General features: G+C 46.3%; 1 protein-coding gene across 8 annotated transcripts in view; it reads right to left on the reverse strand.

Annotated features, from left to right (window-relative positions):
* DNPEP (aspartyl aminopeptidase) overlaps positions 1–26,410 on the reverse strand; it is a 1,185,204-nt gene that overhangs the window by 254,016 nt on the left and 904,778 nt on the right. For all 8 annotated transcript variants that reach the window (XM_078679177.1, XM_078679176.1, XM_078679182.1 and 5 more), the window contains 3 exons: positions 25,355–25,443; positions 20,545–20,658; positions 12,457–12,582 (listed from right to left, as the gene is read on the reverse strand). In XM_078679177.1, the coding sequence (XP_078535303.1) occupies positions 12,457–12,582; positions 20,545–20,658; positions 25,355–25,443 (329 nt within the window). The remainder of the gene's footprint in view (positions 1–12,456; positions 12,583–20,544; positions 20,659–25,354; positions 25,444–26,410) is intronic.

Genomic DNA, 26,410 nt, shown 5'->3' on the forward strand with positions numbered 1-26,410 from the left:
TAGATGTAAAATCGCTATACACTTCCATACCTCATGACTTAGGTATATCAGCAGTAGAAAGTTTCTTAGTGAAGGAGGACAAACCAGAAACATTGAAAGTGTTCATAATGGAACTATTACACTTTACGCTGTACCACAGCTACTTTAAGTGGAAAGAAAAATTCTACATACAGGCCTCTGGTACATCCATGGGCAATTGCGCAGCTCCGTGCTACGCAAATACCTTCATGCACAGATTTGAAATTGACCATATACTCAATAATGAACAATGGCAAGAGAATCTCATCATCTATAAGAGATATATCGACGACATTTTCGTCTTATGGAAAGGCAACCAAGACAGTTTAGAACAAGCCTTAAAGAACTTGAATGAAGTAAATGACAGGATTCAGTTTACCTTTGCCATTCACAAAAAAGAACTATCAATCTTGGATGTACTGATAAACAACAAAGAGGGAATAATTACCACCAGTGTATTTTCAAAAACAACTGATAGGAACAACTTATTACACTATAAAAGCTTTCATCAAAACTCACTCAAAAGTCATCTACCATTTTCTCAACTGCTGAGAATAAAAAGAATAGCATCAACAGAAGAATTGTATCAGAAACACAAAAAAGAAACACTGGACAAATTCAAGAAACGAGGATATCCGGACACCATCTTGGAATCAGCTGCGGAGAGAGCGGATAAACTTCAAAGGAGACATTTACTCACACAAAAAACTAAAAAGGATGACCAAAGAATGGTATTTGTGTCAAAATACTCCACCAGAACTGGAGAAATAAAAAGAAGCATCAAAAATCACTGGCCACTCTTAACTCTTGAGGAAGATTTTAAAGGCATTTTCAAAAAAACTCCTATCTTTGCGTATGAAAGAACAAAAAACGTTAAAGAACTAATCAAACAAACTTCCAATGAAATCACACAAACCTATAAAGGAACCCTACCATGCCACAATTGTGGAAATTGCTCAGCAATAATAAAAAGCAACACTATCAATCATCCCACAAAAGGAACACCTGTTAAGTTGAAAGTAACAGGTACGTGTGATTCGAACAATCTAATCTACATGTTAAGATGCCCATGTGGGAAATCATATGTTGGCAAAACACAACGAAAATTGAAAACCAGAATAATCGAACATAAAAGTAACATTCGATTAAAAAATCAAAAATCACCCATCTCGGTACATTTCAATGAAGCAAATCATAATGTAAGTCAACTTCGATTTTGTATCCTAGAAATGGTGCCAATTTTGCCAGGAAGAGACAACTCCAGTCACCTACTAAGGAGAGAAACTTTTTGGATCAATTATCTGAACACTATGAATCCATCAGGACTCAATGAAAAATTAGATCTGAACTGTTTTTTATAAATCAGTTTTTCAACCCAAGAGACTGTGATGTAAATAGCACTCTAAATTGTGATGAAACTTACCGTATAATTTTGTAGCAATTATGTATCCGTTATTTCACTTCTGTTAAATCTTTATTTAAATTGTAAATTTGATTGCCTAAAAGTTTGGATATGATCTGCATACACACTTCATTTACCCAATGTAAATATACATTGACAAGCCAGAATGGTATGATAAACCTGAATTAATTGTGAAAATTCCTAAAAAAAACTTTAAAAACCTGTGCATGGAACATTTTAATACCTTAAGGCTTGGGAATGAAGTCAGTAAAAGAACTGTTCTCGAACATCAGCCGCTGTTGATTACCCTCAAAATGCAACCCTACCTAACTCTGACCACTTTGGGATTTGAGCGTTTTGTCCTAATCAGATTCAGGTTCAATATATTTCACCGCCTGGTCTCATACCCGGAGAAAAATGACTGGAATAGAACTCTGGCCCCATGCCCATGCGACAACATATCTATCCAGTCTACCTTCCATTTGGTACTCTTTTGCAAACTGTATAAAAAAGAACGGGCAAGATGGTTGAAATCTTATCTTAGAGATGGGGCTTGGAGGCAATGTAGGCCAGCTTATCTACATCTCCAACAATTAGGAAACCCCCTATGTATTAGCACTATGTCGATGTTTTTAAAAAGCGTCGTAAAATCACGGAATCTATTATGAATTTATTAATTATCGATTTACCACCATACTTGGATTTAATGCTGTTTTTATAACTATTTATTGTGTGTATCTATAATGTGTAATTTGTTTACTATGTACTGCTTTTATGATTTTTTATTTGGTAAATCGAATAAAGTATTTGACTGACTGGTTATAAGGTTACTATCCCCACAAACTTTTCTTGTTTATCACAAACGTAACTTACTACATGGCTCGTGGTTGGTTTCAACAACATTTATACATTTGGTATAAACAAACTATACAAGATCACAATATGAACTATTGTACTCCAGACGCTTAAAATTTCTTATATTAACTGTTTCAGAGAAAGAATCCCCTGAGGAAGGGCATTATTGCTTGAAATGCATTGGGAATTATAAAATGTACAAAATATGGTTTGAAAATAATACACAAGGAAGAAATCATGAGTATTGAAAACAATGATAACGATTGAAAATAAAATATGATGAACGAAATTACCCGACTGGACTAACTATTTAAGGAAAATATAAAGGAGTGCGAAGCAGGAGTGATTCTTGAGTGCCAGGAACCACATGGGACATTTATATTTGATCTATCCTATTGCTCAGTAGGGTAACCTACCTACGCACCACTGAAACTAACGAAATATACCGAACATTAAAAATACACCATTCAAACAAAATAAGAGTGCGGAATCACTTTCCAATTGGTTCTAATCATTAGTCAACACTGGGGCATGCCAAGAGGGGTGACCGGGATCGTCCCGATATTCTCGGGGTCCACCCGGGCCCCTATACAACTGTACTTTAAAATGTATCAGACAGATTTATTGACTACTTGACACCTCCAACTCGCTATGTTCTTTGCTTAGCTTCTGTGTACTTTATGATGCCTATTCAGTATATGGTGCCCAGCCGGCATCTAACGCTGGAAACTATGTAAGCTTGCACCACCTGGTCAACGACTGATACGACATATGATGACGCTTGTTTTCTCTTGTTCTTCCTTTGTTCCTCTTAAAATTTCAATAAACAGATTTGTTAAAAAATAAATAAAACAATTTTTTTTAAACTTACCTGCTGGAATAGGTTACTTCTAACTTCTGTTGAAATCTTTTATATTATTACAATGGCAGTGGCTCCAAATGTCAGTTTTTTGTTTAATGCCAAGTTCAGTTTGTGTGGGCACATAATGGAGTTAGGACAGCATGGAAAAATGAGAGACGAGCCTTGCTAAAGGGCAGATAGGCACGTCCACGTTTGAAATGATACTTTGACAAGTCGCTCACTTGTCTGGGTCACAGGCAAACACTAAGATGTCTGACCTATTTGTGGTGACACAGAAGTTCTCCACTCTTGGATTTAGTAAGAATTGTATGCTTACGCTTGCACACATGGAGCGATATACGCAGAAGATACCTCCTCCGACACTACTCCTTTTATCATTCGTTGTGGGACACTTCGCGGGGAACCCAAAACATGACGGAATGTGTCAATTGCTCCACTTCAACAAGTCAGCATTGATAGGACTGGTGAATCGGTGGAGGTGCAGGGGATCAGCCACAGAGCAGTTACAAGGCAGGACTCAGGATGGACTTTCACAGTTTAACGATCTCTAAATGGCCTTTTAGTTTTCAACTTGAAAGATATTGCGGGGGCAGACCCCCATCGGATTGTGCAGGAGCTTTTCTACTTCAGTACAGGGGGCAACAGGCGAACTGGCAGCGATTGTGGGAGCTTCCTGCAGGATGCTGAGCAGATACGGTCCATCCCTGGAGGGTTTGAGGGGAGTGGCTTACGGATAGCAAGTATCTATGTGTCTGCCACATCACAATGTGCAGTCTGCCAGGTTAAAGCGGTCCACGTATATACCATCCTCAGGTCAGACTAGACATCGCCAAGGAGACCCAAGGTAAGGACGGAGGCCGTACAAGTTTGCCCCGCAGCAGGGTTCCTGTAGGGGGTGATGTGCATACAATTTTGCCTGCTCTGCTCAAAGCTTCCTTCGGAAGGCAGTGCGTAAGGAGATTAAAGTGGTCTGTCAAGAGGTACCTCTTAATATCTTTACCATTAATCATGGTTTTCCTGCAGATTATACAGTTTGGTATTCAAGCACAAAGGGTATATATTTTTGGGGGATTCCCCTAATATGCAATTAGATCTCTGCTAACTGGTCCCAGGAGTCCCCACCTTACTTTGTAGGACTGTTGTTTCTCTTACTCGGGTATGGACATCTGATGAGGTCCCTTCCCATCCGATGATCAATACACCCCTTTGGATTCCTATCTAGCTACTGAATACATTCTAGCAGAGAGATCCCACGTTCGCGGCAGCTTGTGTTTCTACCTCTTCGGCAGCAAGTTATTTTGGTGGCAATACCAGGACAAAAAGAAAGGACTGCTGCCCCATCTGCCAATCTTTTCTGTTAGCCTGCCCCATTCAGAGGTAGAGGTACTGCTGCCCCCCCTTCCCCTTGAGCCTCAGTCGCCTCTGGCATCTGAGGATCTTGGCATGATGACCCATCCGCACCGGGCAACCCAGGGACAGTGACTGGCCTTCCAAGCTCAGGTCAGCCACAGGAGGCGTGCCAGACCAGGTATGGAAATAATCACTCCTCCCCGTCCCACCCACTCAACTGCACAGGGAAAAGCTCCCTGCAGTCAGGGCTATTGATGTTGTCTTTATCAGAAACAAATGCTAAAAACCATGGCCGCTAGCTTGACATTAACAGTGACTGAAGGGCCTTCCCTATCCCTTTTTAAGTTGATCATTCGAGACCTCTTGTATATACTTTAGTATATACACATATGTGTATGTACTTTGTGGGCTCTGGAGATCAGCCCTAGGACTTGTCTGCGTCCGCTTGGGGACTTTTTTCTGTTCAACTGCCTCTATTTAACTGTCTTGATAGAAAACGACCAGCAGAGGTCAGTAAAATACCAGAATCACTTTAGCATTCTCTAGCTTCCAGTCCATAGAAGGGAAATGCTACTTGCCAGTATGCATCTGTTCTTGGCATGTAGAGCTGCAGAGTTGTACACTATGCATTAGATCGCCACCTGGTGTTGGGCTCGGATGATTGCAGGTTGTTGTCTTCTTGGAAGAAGTCTTTGTAGTCACGAGATAGGTGACTCCTCCCTTGGACAATACTGCGCATGGGCATCGGCTCCATCCTTAGATTGTTTTTCGCCATGATGGGAAATGATGGAGTTAGTAGAAGAAAAGAAAAAAGGATGTCCATGCATGTGCATCTAAGTAAGATGAAAAACTGGAACGGATACAAGTTCCGGGGAAGCGGGAGGGCGTGTACAACTCTGCAGCTCTACATGCCAAGAACAGATGCAAACTGGTAAGTAGCATTTTCCGTTTGAGGCATATGAGCTGCAGATTGTACACTTAGCATCGATTGTGCAGCAGTGTCTCCCTTAGCGGTGGTCACTTGTATCCATTGCAGTAGTTTGAAAGAGTGTTCTGAGGACAGCTTGGCCCACTGCAGCTTGCTGCTTGGCTGGCACGTCAACACAATAGTGTTTTGTGAAGGTATGAGGTGTAGACCATGTTGCTGCTTTGCATATGTCCTCTAGGGGTATGTTTCCTAAGAAAGCCATAGAGGCTCCTAGTTTGCGAGTGGATTGCGCTCTAGGAGGAACTGTTGATGTACGTTTAGTCTTAACATAGCATATATGTATACACTTTACAATCCACCTTGCAATCCCACCTTTAGAGATGGGGTTGCCTTTGTGTGGGGGAGAGAAAGATACAAACAGTTGTTTTGTCTTTCGAAAGGATTTAGTTCTATCTATAAGGTATAAAAGAGCCCTTTTAACATCTAATGTGTGTAAAGCTCTTTCCGCTAGAGTCTGGGTTTTGGAAAAACACAGGTAACTCTACGGATTGATTTAGGTGAAAAACAGTGATGACCTTTGGAAGAAATGTTGGATTAGGTCTAAGAACCACTTTGTTAGGATGTATTTGAAAAAATGGTTCTTGTATAGTGAAAGCTTGTATCTCACTTACTCTTCTAAGAGGTAATAGCAACAAGAAAAGCTGTTTTCCATGTTAGGAATTGCAGTTCACATTTATGTAGAGGCTCAAAAGGGGGTCCCATGAGTCTTGTAAGGACAAGATTTAGGTTCCACACAGGAGAAGGTGGCAATCTGGGTGGGATTATTCTCTTTAATCCTTCCATAAATGCTTTAATTGCAGGTACTCTGAAGAGAGACAGATGTTGTCTGTTTTGTAAATATGCCGCAAATGCTGCCAGGTGCAGGCGTATGGAAGAGTATGCCAAATTGGACCTTTGTAGATGTAAAAGGTAACAAATTATATTCTGGATGGAAGCATCCAGGGGATCAATTTGGTTATTGTTGCAATAAATGGCAAATCTTTTCCATTTAGCGGCATAACACGTTCTAGTAGTGGGTTTCCTAGCCTCTTTAATGATGTTCAAACAGTCTGGTGGTAGGTTTAGATAACCAAACTCTAAGACTTCAGGAGCCAGATCGCTAAATTCAGTTGGCTTGGTTCTGGGTGTCTGATTTCTCCATGGTTCTGTGTTAACAGGGATGGAGTTAGATGTAACTTTTGATGTGGAACCAGAGAGAGATCCAGCAGTGTGGTGAACCACGGTTGTCGTGCCCATGTGGGAGCTACCAGGATTAGTTTAAGAGACTGTTGTCTGAGCTTGCGCACCACTAATGGAATCAGTGGCAGAGGCTGAAAAGCATACGCAAATCTGCCTGACTAGTTCATCCATATCGCATTGCCTTTGGACAGTGGGTGTGGAAACCTGGCGGCCAAGGCTGGGCATTTTGCATTTTCGTGTGTGGCGAACAGATCTGTGTGTGGATGACCCCACCTTTGGAAGAATGACTGAAGAACTTGTGGATGCAGTTCCCATTCGTGAATCTGTTGTGACTGCCGACTTAACAGATCTGCTATCTGATTGTGAACTCCTGGAAGGTGTTCTGCTAACAGATGTATGTTCTGAGGAATGGCCCATCTCCAAATGTTCAGTGCTAGCTGGGACAGTTGCAGAGAGTGTGTCCCCCCTTGTTTTTGTATATAGTACATGGCTGTCATATTGTCCGTCCGGATTAGGACATCTTTGTTTTGTACTTGGAGTTGGAAAGTCTTGAGTGCTAAGAATATTGCCAGCAGCTCTAGATGGTTGATAGGGAACAGTTTCTGTTGATTGGTCCATTGACCTTGAGTTGTGTGATGTAGGAGATGGGCTCCCCATCCTGTGAGAGATGCGCCTGTTGTGAGCACTACTTGTGGAACAGGCTCGAGGAACGGCCGCCCCGTTGTCAGGTTTTTGGTGTTCCACCACTGAAGTGCGATGTGTGCGGCTGTCTACCAACACCAGGTCTGTTAATTGACATTGAGCTTGGTTCCACTGTTGTGCTAAGCACTCTTGTAATGGGCGCATTTGCAATCTTGTGTATGGTACTATGAAGATGCAAGATGCCATCATGCCTATTACTCTCATGAACACCCTGGCTTGCAGAGACTCTTGGTGTTGAAAGGCATTGACTAAGGCTGGAATGCTCTGTATCCTGGCTGGACTGAGATAAGCTAGGGCTGTAGTCGTGTTTATTGTAGCTCCTAGATACTGGTGAATGTGCGAAGGCTTCAGGTACGACTTGGTGTAGTTGATTGTGAACCCTAAGTCGTGCAACGTATGAATTGTCTGATGAGTGTGTTGGACACACTGACTGAATGACTTGGCTTTTATGAGCCAATCGTCTAGATAAGCAAAGACATGTATTTGTTGTCTCCTTAGATGTGCTGCTACAACTGCTAGGCACTTTGTGAATACTCGCGGTGCCGTTGTCACTCCAAAGGGAAGGACTTTGAACTGATAGTGTTGTCCTTCTAGTACAAACCTTAGATACTTCCTGTGAGCAGGATGTATGGGGATTTGGAATAGGCGTCCTTTAGGTCTTGTGTTGTAAGGAAATCGCCTTGTTGCAGCAGTGGAAGCACTTGTTGTAAAGTGAACATATGAAAATGATCCAATTGTATGTAATGGTTGAGGGCCCTGAGGTCGAGAATTGGCCTTAGTGTCCCGTCTTTTTTGGGAATTAGACAGTACAGTAAGTAAACCCCTGTTCCTTGTTCTTCTAAAGGAACTATCTGAATAGCACCCTTTTGTAGAAGAGACAGAACCTCTTGTCGAAGCAGAGTCAGATGATCTGTAGACATTGGGCGCTGCTTGGGAGGTATGTGTGGAGGGGTTGCCGTAAGTTCTAGGCAGTAGCCATGTTAGATAATCTGTCTTACCCACTTGTCTGTAATAATGGAATTCCAGACAGGTAGGAACTGTGTTAGTCTGCCCCCTACAGGAGTGGTATGCTGTGGGGGGAGCGTAGGGAAGTCATTGCTTAGTGGCGGAAGAGGATCGGTTGTTGTTGTTACCGCGACCTCTTCCCTTGGTATTATTGCCTCTGTATCCTCCTCTATAATAACCCTTGTTAGAGGAAGTTTGCGACTTGAAAGATGTGGTAGTGTCTGATCCAGTTTGTTTGAAGCCTCCTCTGTAGAAGGAGCAACGAAAGGAGCCTCTGGCTGGTGTGGACTGTAAAGCCCCCATAGACTTGGCAGTGTCTGTGTCTTTCTTCATTTTTTCCAGGGTAGTGTCTACCTCTGGGCCAAATAATTTGTTCTGATTAAAAGGCTGGTTTAAAATGGTGGTTTGCACTTCTTGTTTAAACCCTGAAATGCTTAACCACGCATGTCTCCTAAGTATGACACTGGTGTTTACCGCTCTAGATGCGGTGTCTGCGACATCTAGTGCGCATTTTATTGAGGCATTGGATATTAACTTGCCTTCTTGTATGATGTCAGTAGCTTGATCTTTATACTGATCTGGTAGGTGCTCAAGAAATTTTTCTAGTTGATCGTTATGAGCCCTATCATAGAGAGAGAGGAGGGCCTGGGGGTTGGCTATGCGCAATATGTTGGAAACTTGCGCAGCTATTCTCTTGCCTGACGCATCAATGACTTTGGATTCTTTGTCAGGTGGGGGTGCTTCGGCAGAAGTTTGAGAATTGGCCCTCTTCCTAGCATTGGACACAACTAATGAGTCTAGTGGTAAGTGCCCTTTAATATAGACTGGATCTGTGGGTGCGGGTCTTTATTTTTTCTCAATTCTGGGGTTCAATATTCTGGTACGTACAGGGTCTTTAAAGACCTCTGGAGCATGCTTAATCACCCCTTTAATCATGGGAAGAATTTGAGCAGACCGCTGAGACTGTCTAAGAGAAAGTCTTCCTCAACGTCCTCTGAATGCATGGAGACACCATGGTATACAGCAGCTCTGTTTAATAGATGACCAAACCCAATAGTATCCTCTGGAGGGGAAGGCTTTGATGGGTATGAATGTGGCTCAGGAACGTCAGGCACATTTTGGGGGTTTGTAAAGTCCCACACAGACACAGTTTTAGTGTGTGGAAAGTTCCACATGCCCTCATCTACAGGGTACGGACTAGGTTCTTCTATGTCGTCCCCTCCACCTAAATCATATTCATCATCATTCTGCTGAGGTGAATGTGATGATAATGGAGAATGTGCAGGAGAGATTTGAGGTGATGTGTGAGGAAGAATAGGAGAAGAGGGAGATAAAGGAGAGGAAGAGTGCATAGGAGAAATTGCACAGTCCTTTTTCTTGGCAGGAACCACAGGTGTGGGTGGTGTCTCTGCTGGTCTCTTCTTGAGAAGCGTGGCTCCTACATGACCTGTGTTTGGGTCTATGTATATCTTCTTTTGTCGAGGATCTGGTCGAAAAAGTTGTTCCTCACGTACAACCTTCTTGGGCGTCGATTTTTTCGGTGCCGGCGTAGGTTGCCTGGTCTCCTTAGCCTTGGGAGGTACTGTAACGTCCCGTGGCGAAGTTTTCGGTGCCGAAGGTGTCGTTTTTGGCTTCATAGGCATGTTTGAGGATTTGGGCACCTCGGAATCAGGCTTCGTATTTTCGGCACCTAAGATGTAGAAGCGGGCAGCTTCGGAGCGGGTGCTTCTTTTGGTTCCGGTTTCAGTACCGGAACCGTGTTTAGTTTCGGTGTCGGTACCATCTTTGTCTTCGGAGCCGAAGGATCTTTTGGTTTCGGTGCCGATGGAAGAGGTTTGCTCGGCGTCGAGGAACTGGAAGGCGTAGTTAATTTCTTCGGAGCTGAGCTCGAAGGCGGGGCTTTCAAAGTAGATGGTCGGTCTCGACTGGGCCCCTTGGGCGGAGTGCTGACCTTTGCCTTCCGTTTGGGCAGTGTATGTGGTGCAGGAGCAGTGGTACTCAGGCGCTGACCCGATGGAATGGAGTCGTCTGAGTCGTCTGCCTCTGATACGATCTGGAGATCAGGTGAGTCTTCTTCGGGAACGAGAGGAACTTCGTCATCGAAGATATCTTCCGGTGCTGGAGCTGATCTCTTCATCTCGTGTCGACGGGCTCTCCGATCTCGGATGGTTTTCTGTGATCGGAAGGATGCACAAGCTGTGCAGGTCGACTCGTCGTTTTCCGGCGACAGACAGAGGTTGCAGACCTCGTGGTGGTCGCTATGTGGAAACTTTGCTTGACATACCGGGCATCTTTTGAACGGAGTTCTTTCCATGTGGTGTAGGCCGCACGGCATCGATAGGCCCAACGGCCCGCTTTGACGACCGGAATGGAAACGCTGGTGTCGAAAAGTATTGATTTCGAAGGTTGTTTGTTGAAGTTTTAGGAAGTTCTGTGCGCCGAAATTGCAGAAAAATCGTTTTCTAGCTGGAGCGGAGAAACTTTCATCTGAACCCAGTGGCGGAAAAAAACAATCTAAGGATGGAGCCGATGCCCATGCGCAGTATTGTCCAAGGGAGGAGTCACCTATTTCGTGACTACAAAGACTTCATCCAAGACAACAACCTGCAATCATCCGAGCCCAACACCAGGTGGCGATCTAATGCATAGTGTACAATCTGCAGCTCATATGCCTTGAACATGGTCTTCCAGGAGCACCGGTGGACATTTTTTTTTCAAATCGTATATTTTCAGTGATATGACCACGAACGCCATTTTATATGAAAAACAGGGCTTTGGACTATACCACTTCCCGCTAAAAGGCAATATTTCTCTCCATGTGTTCCCATACCTGGCGTGTCATGCAGTTTGGGGCTTACTTTCCCTCCATGTTAAAGAACAGTAGATGTTTCAGAGCCCAGGCTGATGTGCTGTATAGCTAAATACATATAAGGTTCCAAAGGTGAGACCGATCGGCTATGCCAATGCTTGTTATTAAGGGATCTACGCCAGGCAGGTGGAGATCTCCAAGTACAGCGGGCAGGTGTGCATCAGGGGAGCAGAGGCAAGAGCCATTACTGAGCTGGTGGCAATCCACCAAATTATACAAACACCTCGAGTTTTCTCTTCCTGATACATATTCCGAGTCTCTCACAAGCCTGTCTTATCTTCAACTCGTGCTCTGGATGAAAGGTGTCCGGACACTACAATGCACCCCATTATTGCCTTCTTCCTACATCCATCGCCCTTACCTTCATAGTCTAATGTCATGACTGTGCACGAGGCGCGGGTCTGTTTCAGGATATCCCCTCGCTCTGCCACAAATGACACCTCCGAGTGAGAGCCTTTGTTTCAGCAAAACGTAACAGAAGAGGTGCCACAGAAACTCCTTCATAGTCACGATGTTCGAGTTTTAAGGCTTCACAGCGATCAGATTTAACTTATTCTGGAGCTAGCTTCCAGGTCCTTGAGTTTGCTGAGAACACATATATCCTTTCATTTCATGCAATCATGGCTTTGGTTCTGACTGCCGACACCCACTGTTCACCCATTGAACACAGGGCTTCAGGGTGCACATGTCACATACATGTACAGCAGCTCCTGGGCAGCAGGCGAGCTATCTCGACGTCATCCCAAACACACCACAGGGGCTCTCCTGGATTCATACTGAAACAAGAGCCTTGGGCCCCCCCAGCAACGACCGGGGGCTCCTTCCCATGAAGTCTGCTTCCCTCTGCAGGCGGCTGCAGTGACTGAGTGCAGCCAGCAAAGCCCAGGGATCACGGTCGATACAGATTTAGTTTGATCAACCACTTACCCTTTAGAGCAGCTTTTCTATCTCTCAACACTCCCGAAAACACTCACTCAAATGTCAGCTCAACAACCTCAGTGACATCCGAGCACTGCAGCAGCATACAACATCTGGAGCTCAGGAGATTCACACAGAACATCTGGAGCTCAGGAGAATCACACAGAACATCTGGAGCTCAGGAGAATCACACAGAACATCTGGAGCTCAGGAGAATCACACAACATCTGCAGCTCAGGAGAATCACACAACATCTGCAGCTCAGGAGAATCACACAGAGCACGAGGGGCAGCGCAGGGAGGACTCACCTTCACAATCACCCTCCCGGCCACAGTGAGGTCTCGATCGAACCAGGTGTTCCAGATGCCGCCCCCGTAGCACTCCACGCCCACCTGGATGCAGCCCGACTGGCTCTTCTTGGATTTCCTCTTCACCTGCAGAGGAGACATTAGAGGCGGAGACAAAAAGATGTAAAACAAGATGAAGATCTGTGCCGTCTGCAGTGATGCCTCATGGCAGGCAAACGTAAGCCATGCGTCGATGCGTTGCACTCTCTTAAGAGTGGTGTGTAGAGAAGTTCACAGATGGGGACATGTGCAGGGTCTGTGGATGTGTGCACTGGTGCAGGGACATGCAGGGTCTGTGGTTGCGTGCACTGGTGCAGGGACGTACAGGGTCTGTGGATGTGTGCACTGGTGCAGAGACCTGCAAGGACTGTGGATGTGTGCACTGGTGCAGGGATGTGAAGGTCTGTGGATGTGTGCACTGGTGCAGGGATGTGAAGGTCTGTGGATGTGTGCACTGGTACAGGGATGTGAAGGTCTGTGGATGTGTGCACTGGTACAGGGATGTGAAGGTCTGTGGATGTGTGCACTGGTGCAGAGACGTGCAAGGACTGTGGATGCGTGCACTGGTGCAGGGACGTACAGGGTCTGTGGATGCGTGCACCGATGCAGAGATGTGCATGGTACGTGGATGTGTGCACTGGTGCAGAGACATGTAGGATGTGTGCACTGGTGCAGGGACATGCTGAGTCTGTGGATGCGTGCACTGGTGCAGGGACGTACAGGGTCTGTGGATGTATGCACTGGTGCAGAGACGTGCAAGGACTGTAGATGTGTGCAGTGGTGCAGAGACATGTAGGATGTGTGCACTGGTGCAGGGACATGCTGAGTCTGTGGATGCGTGCACTGGTACAGGGACGTACAGGGTCTGTGGATGTATGCACTGGTGCAGAGCGTGCAGGATCTCTGGATGTGTGCACTGGTGCAGGGACATGCAGGGTCTGTGGTTGCGTGCACTGGTGCAGGGACATGCAGGGTCTGTGGTTGCGTGCACTGGTGCAGGGACATGCAGGGTCTGTGGATGCGTGCACTGGTGCAGGGACATGCAGGGTCTGTGGATGCGTGCACTGGTACAGAGACGTGCAAGGACTGAGGATGCGTGCACTGGTGCAGAGACGTGCTAGGACTGTGGATGTGTGCACTGGTGCAGAGACATGTAGGATGTGTGCACTGGTGCAGGGACATGCTGAGTCTGTGGATGCGTGCACTGGTGCAGGGACGTACAGGGTCTGTGGATGTATGCACTGGTGCAGAGACGTGCAGGATCTCTGGATGTGTGCAGTGGTGCAGGGACATGCAGGGTCTGTGGTTGCGTGCACTGGTGCAGAGACGTGCAGGATCTCTGGATGTGTGCACTGGTGCAGGGACATGCAAGGTCTGTGGATGTGTGCAGTGCTGCAGGGACGGGCAGGGTCTGTGGATGCGTGCACTAATGCAGGGATGTGCAAGGTCTGTGGATGTGTGCACAAAGGTGAAGAAAGAGAAGAACTGACATGAGAGCGCTTGGGGGGCGCCTACATACCACTCCAGTTGTCACTCTAGGGAGTCGATACAGACCTGCACAACTCCACCTATCAATGCACAGGAGCTCTGCTGCAAGATCTTATGGATCCAATCTGGCACCTGAGGAAATCTAAGTCGAGGAATCTGTGGTTGGAGGTTATTCATCAGTATGTTACCTTATTGAACACTCTGCAGCACCCACTACTCTGAGGTAACTGAACTCCAGCTGAGCAGGTACAAATGAATCAATCTGCCCCCTCCCAGCAGGGCATGGCCATAGATGGGGAATCGAAGCAGCTCGGCTGCAGTTGCTGCAGGCAGCGAAGAGAAAGAGGACCGCTGCCTTTGCTGGTGATTCAGATTCTGCCACCACATCCTCTAGGGTCACAAATAAAGATTGAAAAGTTGTGGCATGGTCTGCTAACTCTGTCTTTTACCAGCAGTACCCCAAACCTGTTCATTTTTAGCTTTGTAGATTACATCGAGAAGCTGGGGATAGCAAGCATAAGGCGCTCCCCTAGGCCAGCTGAAGTGCTCCAGCGCTGAATCAGATTTGTCTCCAAAAAGCCTGGAGCCATCAAATCACATGCCCATGAGGTAAGCCTGCACATCCCCAGAAACAGCTGTATAGCACATTCAGGCATGACGCCCAGTTATCACACCAGTGTTTATGGCACTGACCTACACGGTCTTTAGCAACTAGGGTGGCTCTCAGCACATACTATCCACTACATCCTATCCATCCTGAATGGAGAGAAAGCATTTCTGATTTCTTTGGGAATGGCACACAAGATCTAGCTGACCGTAAGCCATACGGCGTGCAGACAGCATTCAGGGACGTCAAACCCAGACTGGCAGAAAAGACGACCCTCGCCCTGAGCGCATTTATGAACTTCGATTCCCTGTCTAGCGGAGCAGAGTGCGCTGGGGTTATCCTTGCATACTGGTGAAAGCCCCAAACACCAAACTCTCAGGAGACAGGTGCTGGGTCAGAAAGGCCCGTTCCCCAGGGGTAAGCCCAGACCTATGCTGACTAGCCAATATTGACTTACTGAAGAAGCGGAGCATGGCATGGGCCAGACAGCCATCATTGTCTCTACAAAGCATTTTTATCCTCATCCGTGCTCAGCTCGCCATGAGGCACGGTTGCGCTGTGCTGTGTGTTAAGCAGTGAGAGAACGTAAGGGGATCTAAATTCGCCATCAGTCGACACGATTAAACTCGAGTTCTGCTTAACAGCTAGTCGCAGGACATCCGGGGGTTCCGTCTAGCAGACACCACCGGAGGTCCTGCGACTAGCTGTTAAGCAGAACTCGAGTTTAATTGTGCCGACTGGTGGCGAATTTAGATCTCCTTACGTTTCTCACCGCTTAACACACAGCGGAATTGAAAGGAATTCACATCCACACATGAACTTTTTAATTAAGGCCTATTATGAGTCGATTTTTGGAGTAACATGACACACCATTGGGCGTTACATGCTTCTACTTAGGTTCCTTACCACCCGGTCCTGAGGAAGACCCGTAGCTGAGTTTACCCACCCTTACCGCGTCTGGGTCGAAACGTCGACGATTCCCGCCTTCGCTGTTTTGGGCCTGCACCTTTGTTGTTGATCCCCCACCCTCCGACTACAATCACAGATGTTTTACCAGTGTGAAAAGAAACAGAATTACGAATAATTATCTTTGGAATGGTTCTAGGGACAGGCTTTCCTCATCGCTAAGGATAGTTGAACTTCGCACGATATAACGTAGCAGAATTTTATTTAATTCTTAATGCTTTCCCCGATCTTTTTGCCTTTCCACACGAGCACCAATCTTTGCACTTTCCGACACTGCACCTGGCAGTAACCCCCGTTCTCCATAGTATCAATAAGAGTTTTTATTCTGAAGTAAATGTGAATAAACTGCTATTAAGTTGCTTTGATTTACTGTGCATATACACATCGGGTACTGGTTGATTGTATATGCATTTGGCTTGTCTTTTTCTCCCCTTTTACTTGCAGGATTTAGTCGCATATGAAAATTCAATGGTTTTTCATTTACTGCTATAATTTATCGTCTAGGACCACTTTGTTTCCTTTACCGATTGATACCCAGGTCCTTTGTCTTTTCTGGGTCACCCCATTATATTAATGGAGCCTTGAACACTAGGCAGAGAGATTTAAACGTTATCCTTTCTGACACTGGAAGCCAGTGTACCTCTGCCAGCGCCTGTGAGGCGGATGAATATCTTGGTCTTGTTAAAGCCAGTTTGGCCGCGCCATTTGGACCCTCTGCAGTCTTTCAATTAGGAGACTCGAGCAGCAGTGAGTGTGTTACAGTAGTCAAGTCTACTCAAGATACCGCTTCTAACTACCAGAGCTCTGGCCTGTGATGGTAGCATTGGTAGGATCTTTCGGAGCGCCTTGATGAGAGCAAAGCAGCATCCAGCAGTATTGTTAATCTGGGTTTCAAGGCTCAATTTATCATTGAATAGGACTCCAGAGGATTCCTGGCAGTGGACGGGGGAAATGTACCTGCTGCGCAGCAAACGATCTCTGTCTTGTTTGCATTAAATTGAAGAGTTTTCTCTCAGCCAGCCAGAGGCATCCTTCATACAGGTATGGAAATCTTCCAGTGAGGTGAAATGGTCTCCCTCCAATGACAGGACGAGCTGTGCGTCATCAGCATAATTAATAAGGCTAACGATATGAGTTTTAATGTCAGTCAGGAATGGTCTCAAATATATGTTAAATAATATAGGGCTGATAGCAGAGCCCTAAGGCACACCGTATGGATTGTTGGTAAACTCAGATTGGAACGGTGAGAGCCACTGCCTGCCGCCTCTTGGATAGATACGATTGGAACGATTTCAATGCTGTACCCGCTATCCCTACGTCCTTGAGCCTGGCCAGGCTCATGCTTAACTGTATCCAAAGTGGAGGACAGATCAAATGTTCCAATGAGTAACATGGTCAAGACTGATTTGTATATGGCTGGGTCCAAACTGGGGTGGCGTGGTGAGCAAGAGAACGATGAATTAAACCCACATCTTTGTGACTGGGGGTGAATGTTTGCATTGCTTAGCATTCAGTCCATCATTTGTTCAAGTGGGAAGGACAAGGCCAAGCGTGGATCCCGTGCTCACTGCTCCACTGGATTAAAGCTAGCCTGACTTATATGGGGTGATGCCCCGAAACCAGTCCCAGGATGCTGTTTCCGATCCAGGGAGGACTTGGCTTGACAGTGGCGTGGTGAGCAAAAGAACGATGGATTAAACCCAGATCATTGTGACTGGGAATGAATGTTTGCATTATTCAGCATTCCACCCATCATTTGTTTATTTTGCTTTAGTCTCTACTGTAGGCAGCTGATGTTCCACCAATTCTGCAAACTACCACTGCAAAACAGGCACTCTTCTGTAGTGGGCCCGAGGGGAGACAAACTCTCAGTGGAAGTATTGAGGCCACTGGCAATCTATACATTTAAATACAGGACAGCCTCAGTGTAATGAGTTGGGAGTAAATTATCTGCATCCTCATCATCACAGTAGTTATGTGGAATGGTTTGGTAGCCGTGGGTGGCATCCAAATCTGATTCAAACAGGGTCCCAAGCTTTCAAGGACTGGCCTAGAGAAAATGTAATTTCTTGGGTATTCTCTCAACTCCCGGACTGCCATTTTGTATTGCATAATGGGTTGATTCTGCCGGATGTGGTGTCCGGATCTGAAGCAGGTATCGGAGTTGGATCCAGAGCAGGTGCCAGTGGAGTCGAGGCCAGAGTCAGCTTCAGTTCCAGTGGAACCGGCCTGGTCTTTGGCACATGTGTGGAGAGATGTGCTGGCACCAGCTAGGCCCACTGGCGAAAATCCATCTGTGGGTGCTTGCGGTTCCATGGGGCCCAAAGAAGTATGATAGGGAACCGCCATTGTCTGGAAAGGATGTAGCATTGCTTCCATGAAGGCCTCTACCATATACGGGGTCAATGAATGTCCATGGAAATCCGGGTGCACTGGCACCAGCCTGGAGCTAGGCTCCGAGTCGGAAGATGCTAGCGGACTGCAAGACTTTTTTCTGCAGCTGGGCTGATGGGATTGGGAGAGGCCCCACTTGGGCTTTTTGAGTTCATGGTGGGACTTGTCCTTAGACTTTACCTTATCAGACAACAACAACTTGAAGCTGGATTGGGTCCCGAAACAAGAGCATCCCAATGACTTGAGGTAAAGGGGAGTCCACTACTTGGAGAGAGATCTACCCCATTTCTTGAGCTTGGTGAAGTACAGTTGCACCTCCCTCATCCGGATGGTCTTCAGGTGAATCAAGAAGCATTTGTTGCAGGACTTGGTAGTGGGGAATACTTTTTCCCTGGCACACTGTCATAAACAGAATGATTTTGGAGTCTTTAAAAATATGTGAAACGTTTGTAGAGCAGAGCTTTAGACCCAATGTATATGAAAAGAAAGGAGATTGGACTGTACGGGTGGCGCTGTCGTCCCCTTCGATGGCACGACCTACCAATACTCTAGAGCATTTGGTGGAAAGTTCCAGAACCAGTGCGGCGCTCAGGGGAATTCAAAAAGTGAGGAAGCTGTGATAAGAATTGACCCGAAATACTATCTGGAGAATCATCTCTCCTCCTCAGGTGGTACAATACAAAATAATTACACAGAGTTGGCAAAGAAGCCAATAGATGGTGCAAAATATAAAACCCAGGACCGCGTCAAGCCTGGCACAAAGCAGCTGCTCAACTTTGTGAGCACTGAGGATGTCCTCAAAGAACGACTAACCAAGAAGATCCCAACTGGTAAGGCAGGGGCTCCCTTTAAAAGGTTCTGTGTTTTCGGATTAATTATACCCGGTAGTTCTGCTACACTTCTCTCATTTAGAGCCATGAAAGCAGCGTGCCTAGACTGGGAGAGTTAGATTGCTAAGTATATGGAGACAGACACTGTGAAGTTTCATGTGGATGTCGACCATCGGCACATAATCGCTGCTACCTCTGAATATTTGTTTGCATACAAGCTAACCCCTTTGTCCTTTGGAAACAACCACAGTATTTAAACTAACCACGGAAGCTAGATTCTACAAATGCTTTCTTTGATCCAGCTCACAAAAATAAGTCTTTAGATTGATGGCAGATTCACTCAGAGCGTAACTGGAGAAAACACTGTAGGACCCTGTTGCATTTCAAGGGATCCCTGGAGGGAACAAGCTTTATCCTTTAATCACCCAGATTAGGGGATCAGGAAGAGACCACCCGATCAGCAAAACATACTTACAGTCCTGCCGGTGGTCCCTACAGTGACTTGACACTCCTCCAGAGTGCCAACAATGTGTTCTGGCCACGTGGGAGTCTGCCTGTCCTCCCCCACAATACTAACCATAAGTGTTACAAGTGTCTTAAGGGGTAGGTCAGGAGTCTGAACACACTGCCTCACTAAAGCCATCGTGCCCGACATGTCCTAAATTAATGCTAGGCGGAAGAAGGCGGGCGCAATCAAAAATTGGTCAGAGCCTTTCCACTAATGACAGGACATCTTAAAAGGCATGGAAAGTAGATGGAGTCTCCAAACTCTCTAGAAAAACAGGGCAGGGCTGAGGGGAGGAGCCCCAGGAGAGAGGGTTGTATATATGTAGGGTGGCACTTCCAGCTTGTGATAAGTGGAGAAGCAGGTGGGCAGACAATATGCCCTCCTCTCGTTCTAAAATGGTGGTGTGGAACCCCTTTTTGAATAAGAAAAGAGGAGTCTTAAAACCTACAACCCCGTTCTCTGTTGGACCCTTTAATAATTTTCAATTCCTCACCCCAACAAGCTTTATTTCCCACAGTGCACTTTTTACTCTACAAGCCAGCTACGTTCAGTGTCATTGCTCCTTGTTTTAAGGAAAAAACTGAAGACCTTTCTTTATTCTACACCTTTTGGTCCTCACAGTTGTTTTAACAGTACTCTAGGCTGCGTTACGGTCTTCTACATCACCATGAAGCCTCGGCATACACTGTGCTTTACAAATAGCACAACATATAGCAGGAAATGTAATGTATTATTAGAGCACGTAGAGCATGAAGTAACGTCCTGGTTGTGTCGCTACCATCCATGCGGAATTGATGAACCTCAAAGAAACTCCACCGCTGTTAATCTTCCTAAGGGACAGCGATAGAGAGGTGTCATTCGCTGAGAAGCCTATGTTACTAGACATGTTTTTGGGGGTCTCTGGGTACGAATGCAAAGGATAAGCTGAGAGTCGAATGTAACGTATCAATGCTTCCGTAACACTTGGATACAGTGCGGGTTCTCAGCCAATGAGATACTGGGATCTAGCGATAGAAATGAGGGCACGAGTCTGTGAGTGTCACTGAGAGCTGGGGTTTTGGGCAGTAGGTGTGGGTGTGTGTGTGCTGCACCAGAGGGAGGACACACCGTCAATTACAGGAGTGAGGGGATGGTGCCAGCACCAAGTCTACCTCAGAAATAGAGTGTGTAGTTGTGTTTGTGACTTCTGACAGAAGAATGCACCGCAGAACATCAAGTTAGAGCGCATCCTTGCACGGGTGTTCACATGTCCTTACCCTCAGGCACGGGCTGTCGGTGTGCGCCCCGATCATGCTGAACCCATTCCCAGGTCTGTACTGGCCTCCAACAGCGAAAGCGATTATAGTCGAGTAGTTTCTGGTGACGAAATACTAGAAGAGAAGAAAGACACAGTCAGGGAGATCAATACAAGTCTGATAATTAAACAGAAGTCCTCCCAGAACCCTCCACAGTTGAGTCAACCATCCTATCATCCCTCTTCCTCAACCTCTTCACTTCGAACCTCTAATGTTTTAAACCTCATTCTTTTCTACTGTCCATGTCACTGCTCTTGTTTCTGTTCCTTTTCTTGTCACAAGTTCGAAGTTATTTCAACTGCCTCCATGTGTTGCATCTTACCCCTAAATCTTTTGATAAACATAAGAGCCCTGTTGGCAAAAGAAACAAAAAAAGCTGGAAATAAAAATAAAATAAAAACGCTTTTCAACTTTTTTGGCTGCTAGGAATGTTTGACAATTACTACCAAACGCAGACAAAAGAAGTTGAAAAAACCGTACTCAATGTTCTTTTTTTTTTTTTTAGCTCATTGAGCTCCTCTCAGCAAAATCAAAGTGAGGAGTCCAGTCAGACAGGTATACGCAGGCTGCTGCTTCAGAACAACTTACTTACCATCATAAAGGCGCTTTCTGGTGGATACTCCGTCCAACCACAGATTCGTCACCCTCAAAATATCTCCAAGAGCCAGACCGGATCCAAAAGATTTTTGAGCCTAGCCCCTGCTCACCCATAAATGGCACCTTGGGGCTACCGAACAACTCCACGTCGCAATTGTGCCAGAGTGCAGATCTATCATTTGGAACTTTTTTAAGTGGGAAAAGAGGCCTTTCCACCGAACGTGGAGGTGGGAGGGCGGAAAGAAATATTTGGTCTGATAGAATATCAACCCGAAAGAGAGTTACCGAAGGTATGTAACTTGTTCTTTTGATGGATACTTCTAACCATTGATTCTTCACCCTTAGAATAGATATCAAACCAGTACTTCCCCAGATGATGGGTCTGTGGAATGACTAAGACCAAATGTCCTGCAGGACAGTACGGGAATAATGCTGTTTCCGTCAGACCTAGCTGTCAAGGCATTAGCTGCACATCTATGGGTCTTTACTCCTTCACACAGCTTAAGTTCATAAGAGCCATCCGCGATAATTAGTGTTTTTGAGCTTTTCTAGCGAAATGAGCCCAGGACATTTGAACCCAGATCCCGATCTTTCAGCCTCAGTAGTTGGTCTGGGTGCAGATGAATGCGAGACTTCTGGGACTCGTGGCCTCCTGCATCCTGTTCGATTATGTCAGATGGTATATGTAGGCTTTGCAGTGAGATCAGAAGTCTCATTGGGCCCAGTATCGAGAGAACCTGTCGGTTTCAAAGGAGACTGCAACCTGCAAAGATCGTAGTAGTGGCTGCTCAAGCCCAATTGGACCAGTGGCAGACCCCTCTTCCCTATGTCACACAGAGCGGTGGTGACAGACAAGTCACTGCTGGGTTGGCGAGGTCATCTGGGAGACGTGATCAGAGGAGGCATTAAGGAGGGAAGAGAGAGGTCCTGGACTCTGTGCCAAGAGCCTCTGGACCGGACTGACTCTTTACAGCATCTCCCTGATCATACAACACCCAGGACATACAAACTCAGCTGGCGACACCTAGTGGATCATGAATGGCAACTACAGTCGAAGATGGAGCAGGACATCTTCCTCCAGTGGGGAGAGTCCCATCTCTGTGTTTGCCACAGCTGAGAATGCGCAGCATCAAGACTTTTGCATGTTGGAGTACCAAGAGAGCTCTCTCTCAGAGATGCATTCTGCTTAGAGTGAAGCTCAGGACTCCGGCATTCCTTCCTGCCACTACTTCTCCAGCCCCAAGTTCCGAAGAAGATCAAGACCGACTGGGCCCAAATCATCCAAGTGGCCCTGGATTCAGTCTGAGAGTGGAATCCTGGACATGAGAATCTGTCCTCTGATCAAGCCACTGCTTCTGGAGGATCTTCTGATGCAGCATCAGGGCTGGGTCTTGCATACGGGCCGGCAGGGTTTATACCTTCATGCGTGGGGATGGGCAGTGGCAGCTGACTGCATTCAATCCATCTCCAGTAGTACTGGGTGTCATCCTGGCAGCCAGGGCTCCTTCCACAAAATCAATGTATGCCGGACACTGGGACAAGTGTGTCGCTTGGTGTAGCACCTGCAACACAAATCCATTGAAAGCCAAAGTTCTGAATGCATTACTGTTCATTCAGTCCTTTGCCCAGCAGCGACTTGCAGTGGGCACTGCTAGAGGTTGCTTTTCGGTCCTCTCAGCTTTTTTGAGTTTAACAGTCTTTGTTCAAATCACCTGTTGGGATGTATTTTCTCAAAGGGTTTGTCCACATTTTTCCCCCTAAATCTTCGGTGATGCCAAGTGGGACCTTAACTGGGGTCCTACTTTCCTTATGTGTACTCCCTTTGCGCCATCACAAGCTGTCCTCTACGTCCGTTAACCCTGTAGCCTCCATACAGTATCCTCTTTCCGTATAAGAGGGTGCAGAGGACCAGAGTGGAATTTCTCCCAAACTTTGTGAGCTCTTTTAATGAAGTCAATCAATCACTCTGATGTTCTTTGCCCCTCCTTACCCCTCAAAAGGAGGAGAGAGTCCATTGTTTGCACACCAAAGGAGCACTAACCTTTTATTTCTATCGTACCAAAGAACATCGGATAGACAAACAGCTCTTTCTAGGTTTTCGGAGGCAAAGAAGGGAAAAGTGGCACAGAAGGAGCCTTTATCCAGATGGATAGCCCTCTGTATGAAGATCTGCTATGCGATGGCAAAGAAGCAGCCACCGGAAGAGTTGAGAGACCATTCCGCTGAGGCCGCCACTACCACATTGGCTTGCAGGTTACCTGTCTTTGATATCTATCCGGCGGTAACCTGGGCATACGCGCTCAAAAATGCACCTCATCCAGGGTGGCTTCAATAAAAGTGAGCCTCTTCGAAGGAGTCAAATGTGACCTCGATACATTCATAGTGAACCCCAATGCTGTAAGGAGGTTCTCCACGATTGACTGTGTTGGGCCCCCTTCAACAGCCAGTCATAAAGGTAGAGGAACACTGGTACCTCTGATCTCCGAAGATACACTGCAACTATCGCCATCACTTTTGTGAACAACCGAGGGGCACTGATGAGGCTAAAAGAGAGCACAGCAAACTAAAAATGGTAATGACCCACCTTGAACTGCAGGTAGTGTCTGTGGGTCTGCAGGACACGTACAAGGACACGGGCATTTAGCAGGTCTAGGGCTTCAGCTGCTCCTCTAATAACCAAAGCAGAAGGAGCCGACTCTTAAGTGGAAGGCCAAGGGGAAACTATCCACATTTCAGTGGAAGTATTCAGTCCTCTGGCCTCTTCTAGGTCCATATAGAAAGCGTTACATTGTGGAACAAACTCATCCCTACCATCACTATCAAATCCAAATCTTGGTTGGCTCTGATCAGAGGACGATCTGAAGAGTAGTACTGGCGGACAGCCTCTAGGTAAAGATACTATCCTGTCACAGTTAGAATTAATAGCAGTCGGACATGTAGGAACTGAATTGCTGTGCAGCTTCAGCTGAGGTTGACTTGTAGTCGGACAGAACTGTGGGCTCGATGTCCTCCTTCAGTCTTATTGATGCGGCAGGAACCGCCGCAGATCATGGTGCAGGGTGTCAAGATGGATTCCTTTCAGAGTTGGACAGAACTATGGGCTCAATGTCCTCCTTAGGCGTTGTTGATGCCCGTGGTGGCATGGACGAGGCAAGTGATCATAGTGCCAAGTATGGAATCGTCTCCATAGTCAGAGGTGACCCCAAACCAGGATCAGGAAGAACATCAAGAGGAACAGCCATCACGGAGGGTGGATTCGCTAGCGGTAACCTGACTGGAGAGCTCTGCAGATCCATGTGCCAACGGTAAGCCAGAGGACGCCGGTAAGGGGACAAATGCAAAGCATGGCCTCCTCAAACACCTCAATTTGTTGCGGCATCGCCAATGGACTCAGGAAATCGGGGTGATTGGCTCCTCAGTAGGGGATAGCAGGGCACCTACATATCGTGGCAACATCTCAGGAGGAGAGTGACAAGTATGGAAATAGGCCTGCTTGCACTTTTTGGGTTTTTATTTTTGACTTCAACTTACTCCAAGACGTGGAATGTGATAAAAATCTGTAGTGGGACCAGACCTATCAGCGGGACCGGCCCGCAGTCCTTGACTTTGAACAGTAGCTGCCTTTACTCATCTTTCAGTGGTGCTCGGAGACCTCCTACAAAAACTAATGAAAGAGGCTCTGGGCCTGATTTAGTTTTAGGTCAACAGGTTACTCCATCACAAACGTACGGATATCCCATCCACCGTATTACAAGTGCATTACATCCAGTGGCACTTGTAATACACCCGACGCAATATCGGTTTTGTTTGTGACAGAGTAACCCGTCCGCTGTACTTTAAATTAGGCGCTCAGTCATAAAGGGTACTACTTATGAAAACAAAATTACAACTCGTTACACCATTTACCTGGCAAAACAGGCCCTGGAATCCACAAACTCCACCGCCCCAAACATCAAACATCACACCCTTCGTAATCAATAGAGGGTAAACAACAAAGGGACTTTGCCAAAGGCCTCTAGGTCAATAATAGGTATCCACTTACAAAAAGCAAGGAAAGATAGCCAACTGCAACCCTCACAGAAGCAGGCGCAGATGGAAACCTAGTATGGTGCTACCCTCACGCGACTGGTACTCAGATCTCAACATACATCACAGTCCACTAATGTGCACTCACCTTTCTCTCCGGTTTGATGTCCCAGTGTTCAGTTTCCTTCAGCTCCAGGAATCCGGCCTGGATGAGGCGACTCTTGCACTCTTCCACCACTGTGAGGAAAAGAGCACAATTAGAGCAGAGTTAGGAGAAATAAAACAACCTACCTTCCACGCTCAGAAAAGACCCATTCTTTCATTTCTGTTTATCTGTCTAGTCTGACTGTACTCCAGTTTCACTCTGGTGGGCTGCCTCTATAGCGGGGGCAGCCCGTGGTGAAGCTGATGCAGTTCTAGAATACTGATGCCACAGGACTTGCAGTCGGGGTCGGACTGGGACAAGCAGGAGGAGGCACTAAAGTGAAAGTGGCTCCAGTTAGCAGACTATCTGACTACAAAGGTGGCCCAGGTTTGTAAATCGGGTCAGTTTGAACCTGTACAGATGCGCTGTACGGGTATTTTTGCGAGGTGTGGGAGGCGGCATTTGTGTTTTCTGTAGGTTGTGCTAATATCAGGGAAATGAACAGTAAAAATCGTACTACCAGATCATAAAACAGGCCCATAGACTGCTATAAAAACAACCCTCTCTGATCCATGAGACTAGTCCAGCAAGCACCATGGATGCTTGAGTGAAGATCAGTGATGAATGGCAGCTAGACGAGAGGAGCAAGAGATGAGAATACATGAGCAGTAGCTGCAGCTTGAAAAGAAAACAGGATTAAAGAAGACTTGATTGACTAGGACTGGAGATCAGAAGGTGGTGGTTCAAATGGACGGAGGGCTTCTCAGGATCAGAACCTTGATTTAGTGAGAGTGCCTCAATTTTAAGGAATAAGCGATCATCCAGATGACATAGATATCACACTGAATTGGATGTTCTTTGCAGAGTCTGCCTGGAAGCCGTTCGGCCAAATAACTCACTTGCAAGTCCAGAAGGTACGAGCATTCAGGCAAGCAGAAGAGCAAAGCCATAGCTGAGAAAGGCAAATTCAATGATCACGCGGAGGTTCCCTAAAAGATCATCAAGGGGCACATTTTACAAACATTGTAGAACAGATACCTACAGATTCCAAAGCAAGAT

This window comes from Lissotriton helveticus, chromosome 3_1 (genome assembly GCF_964261635.1).
Source record: "Lissotriton helveticus chromosome 3_1, aLisHel1.1, whole genome shotgun sequence".
In the NCBI taxonomy this organism is placed as follows: domain Eukaryota; kingdom Metazoa; phylum Chordata; class Amphibia; order Caudata; family Salamandridae; genus Lissotriton; species Lissotriton helveticus.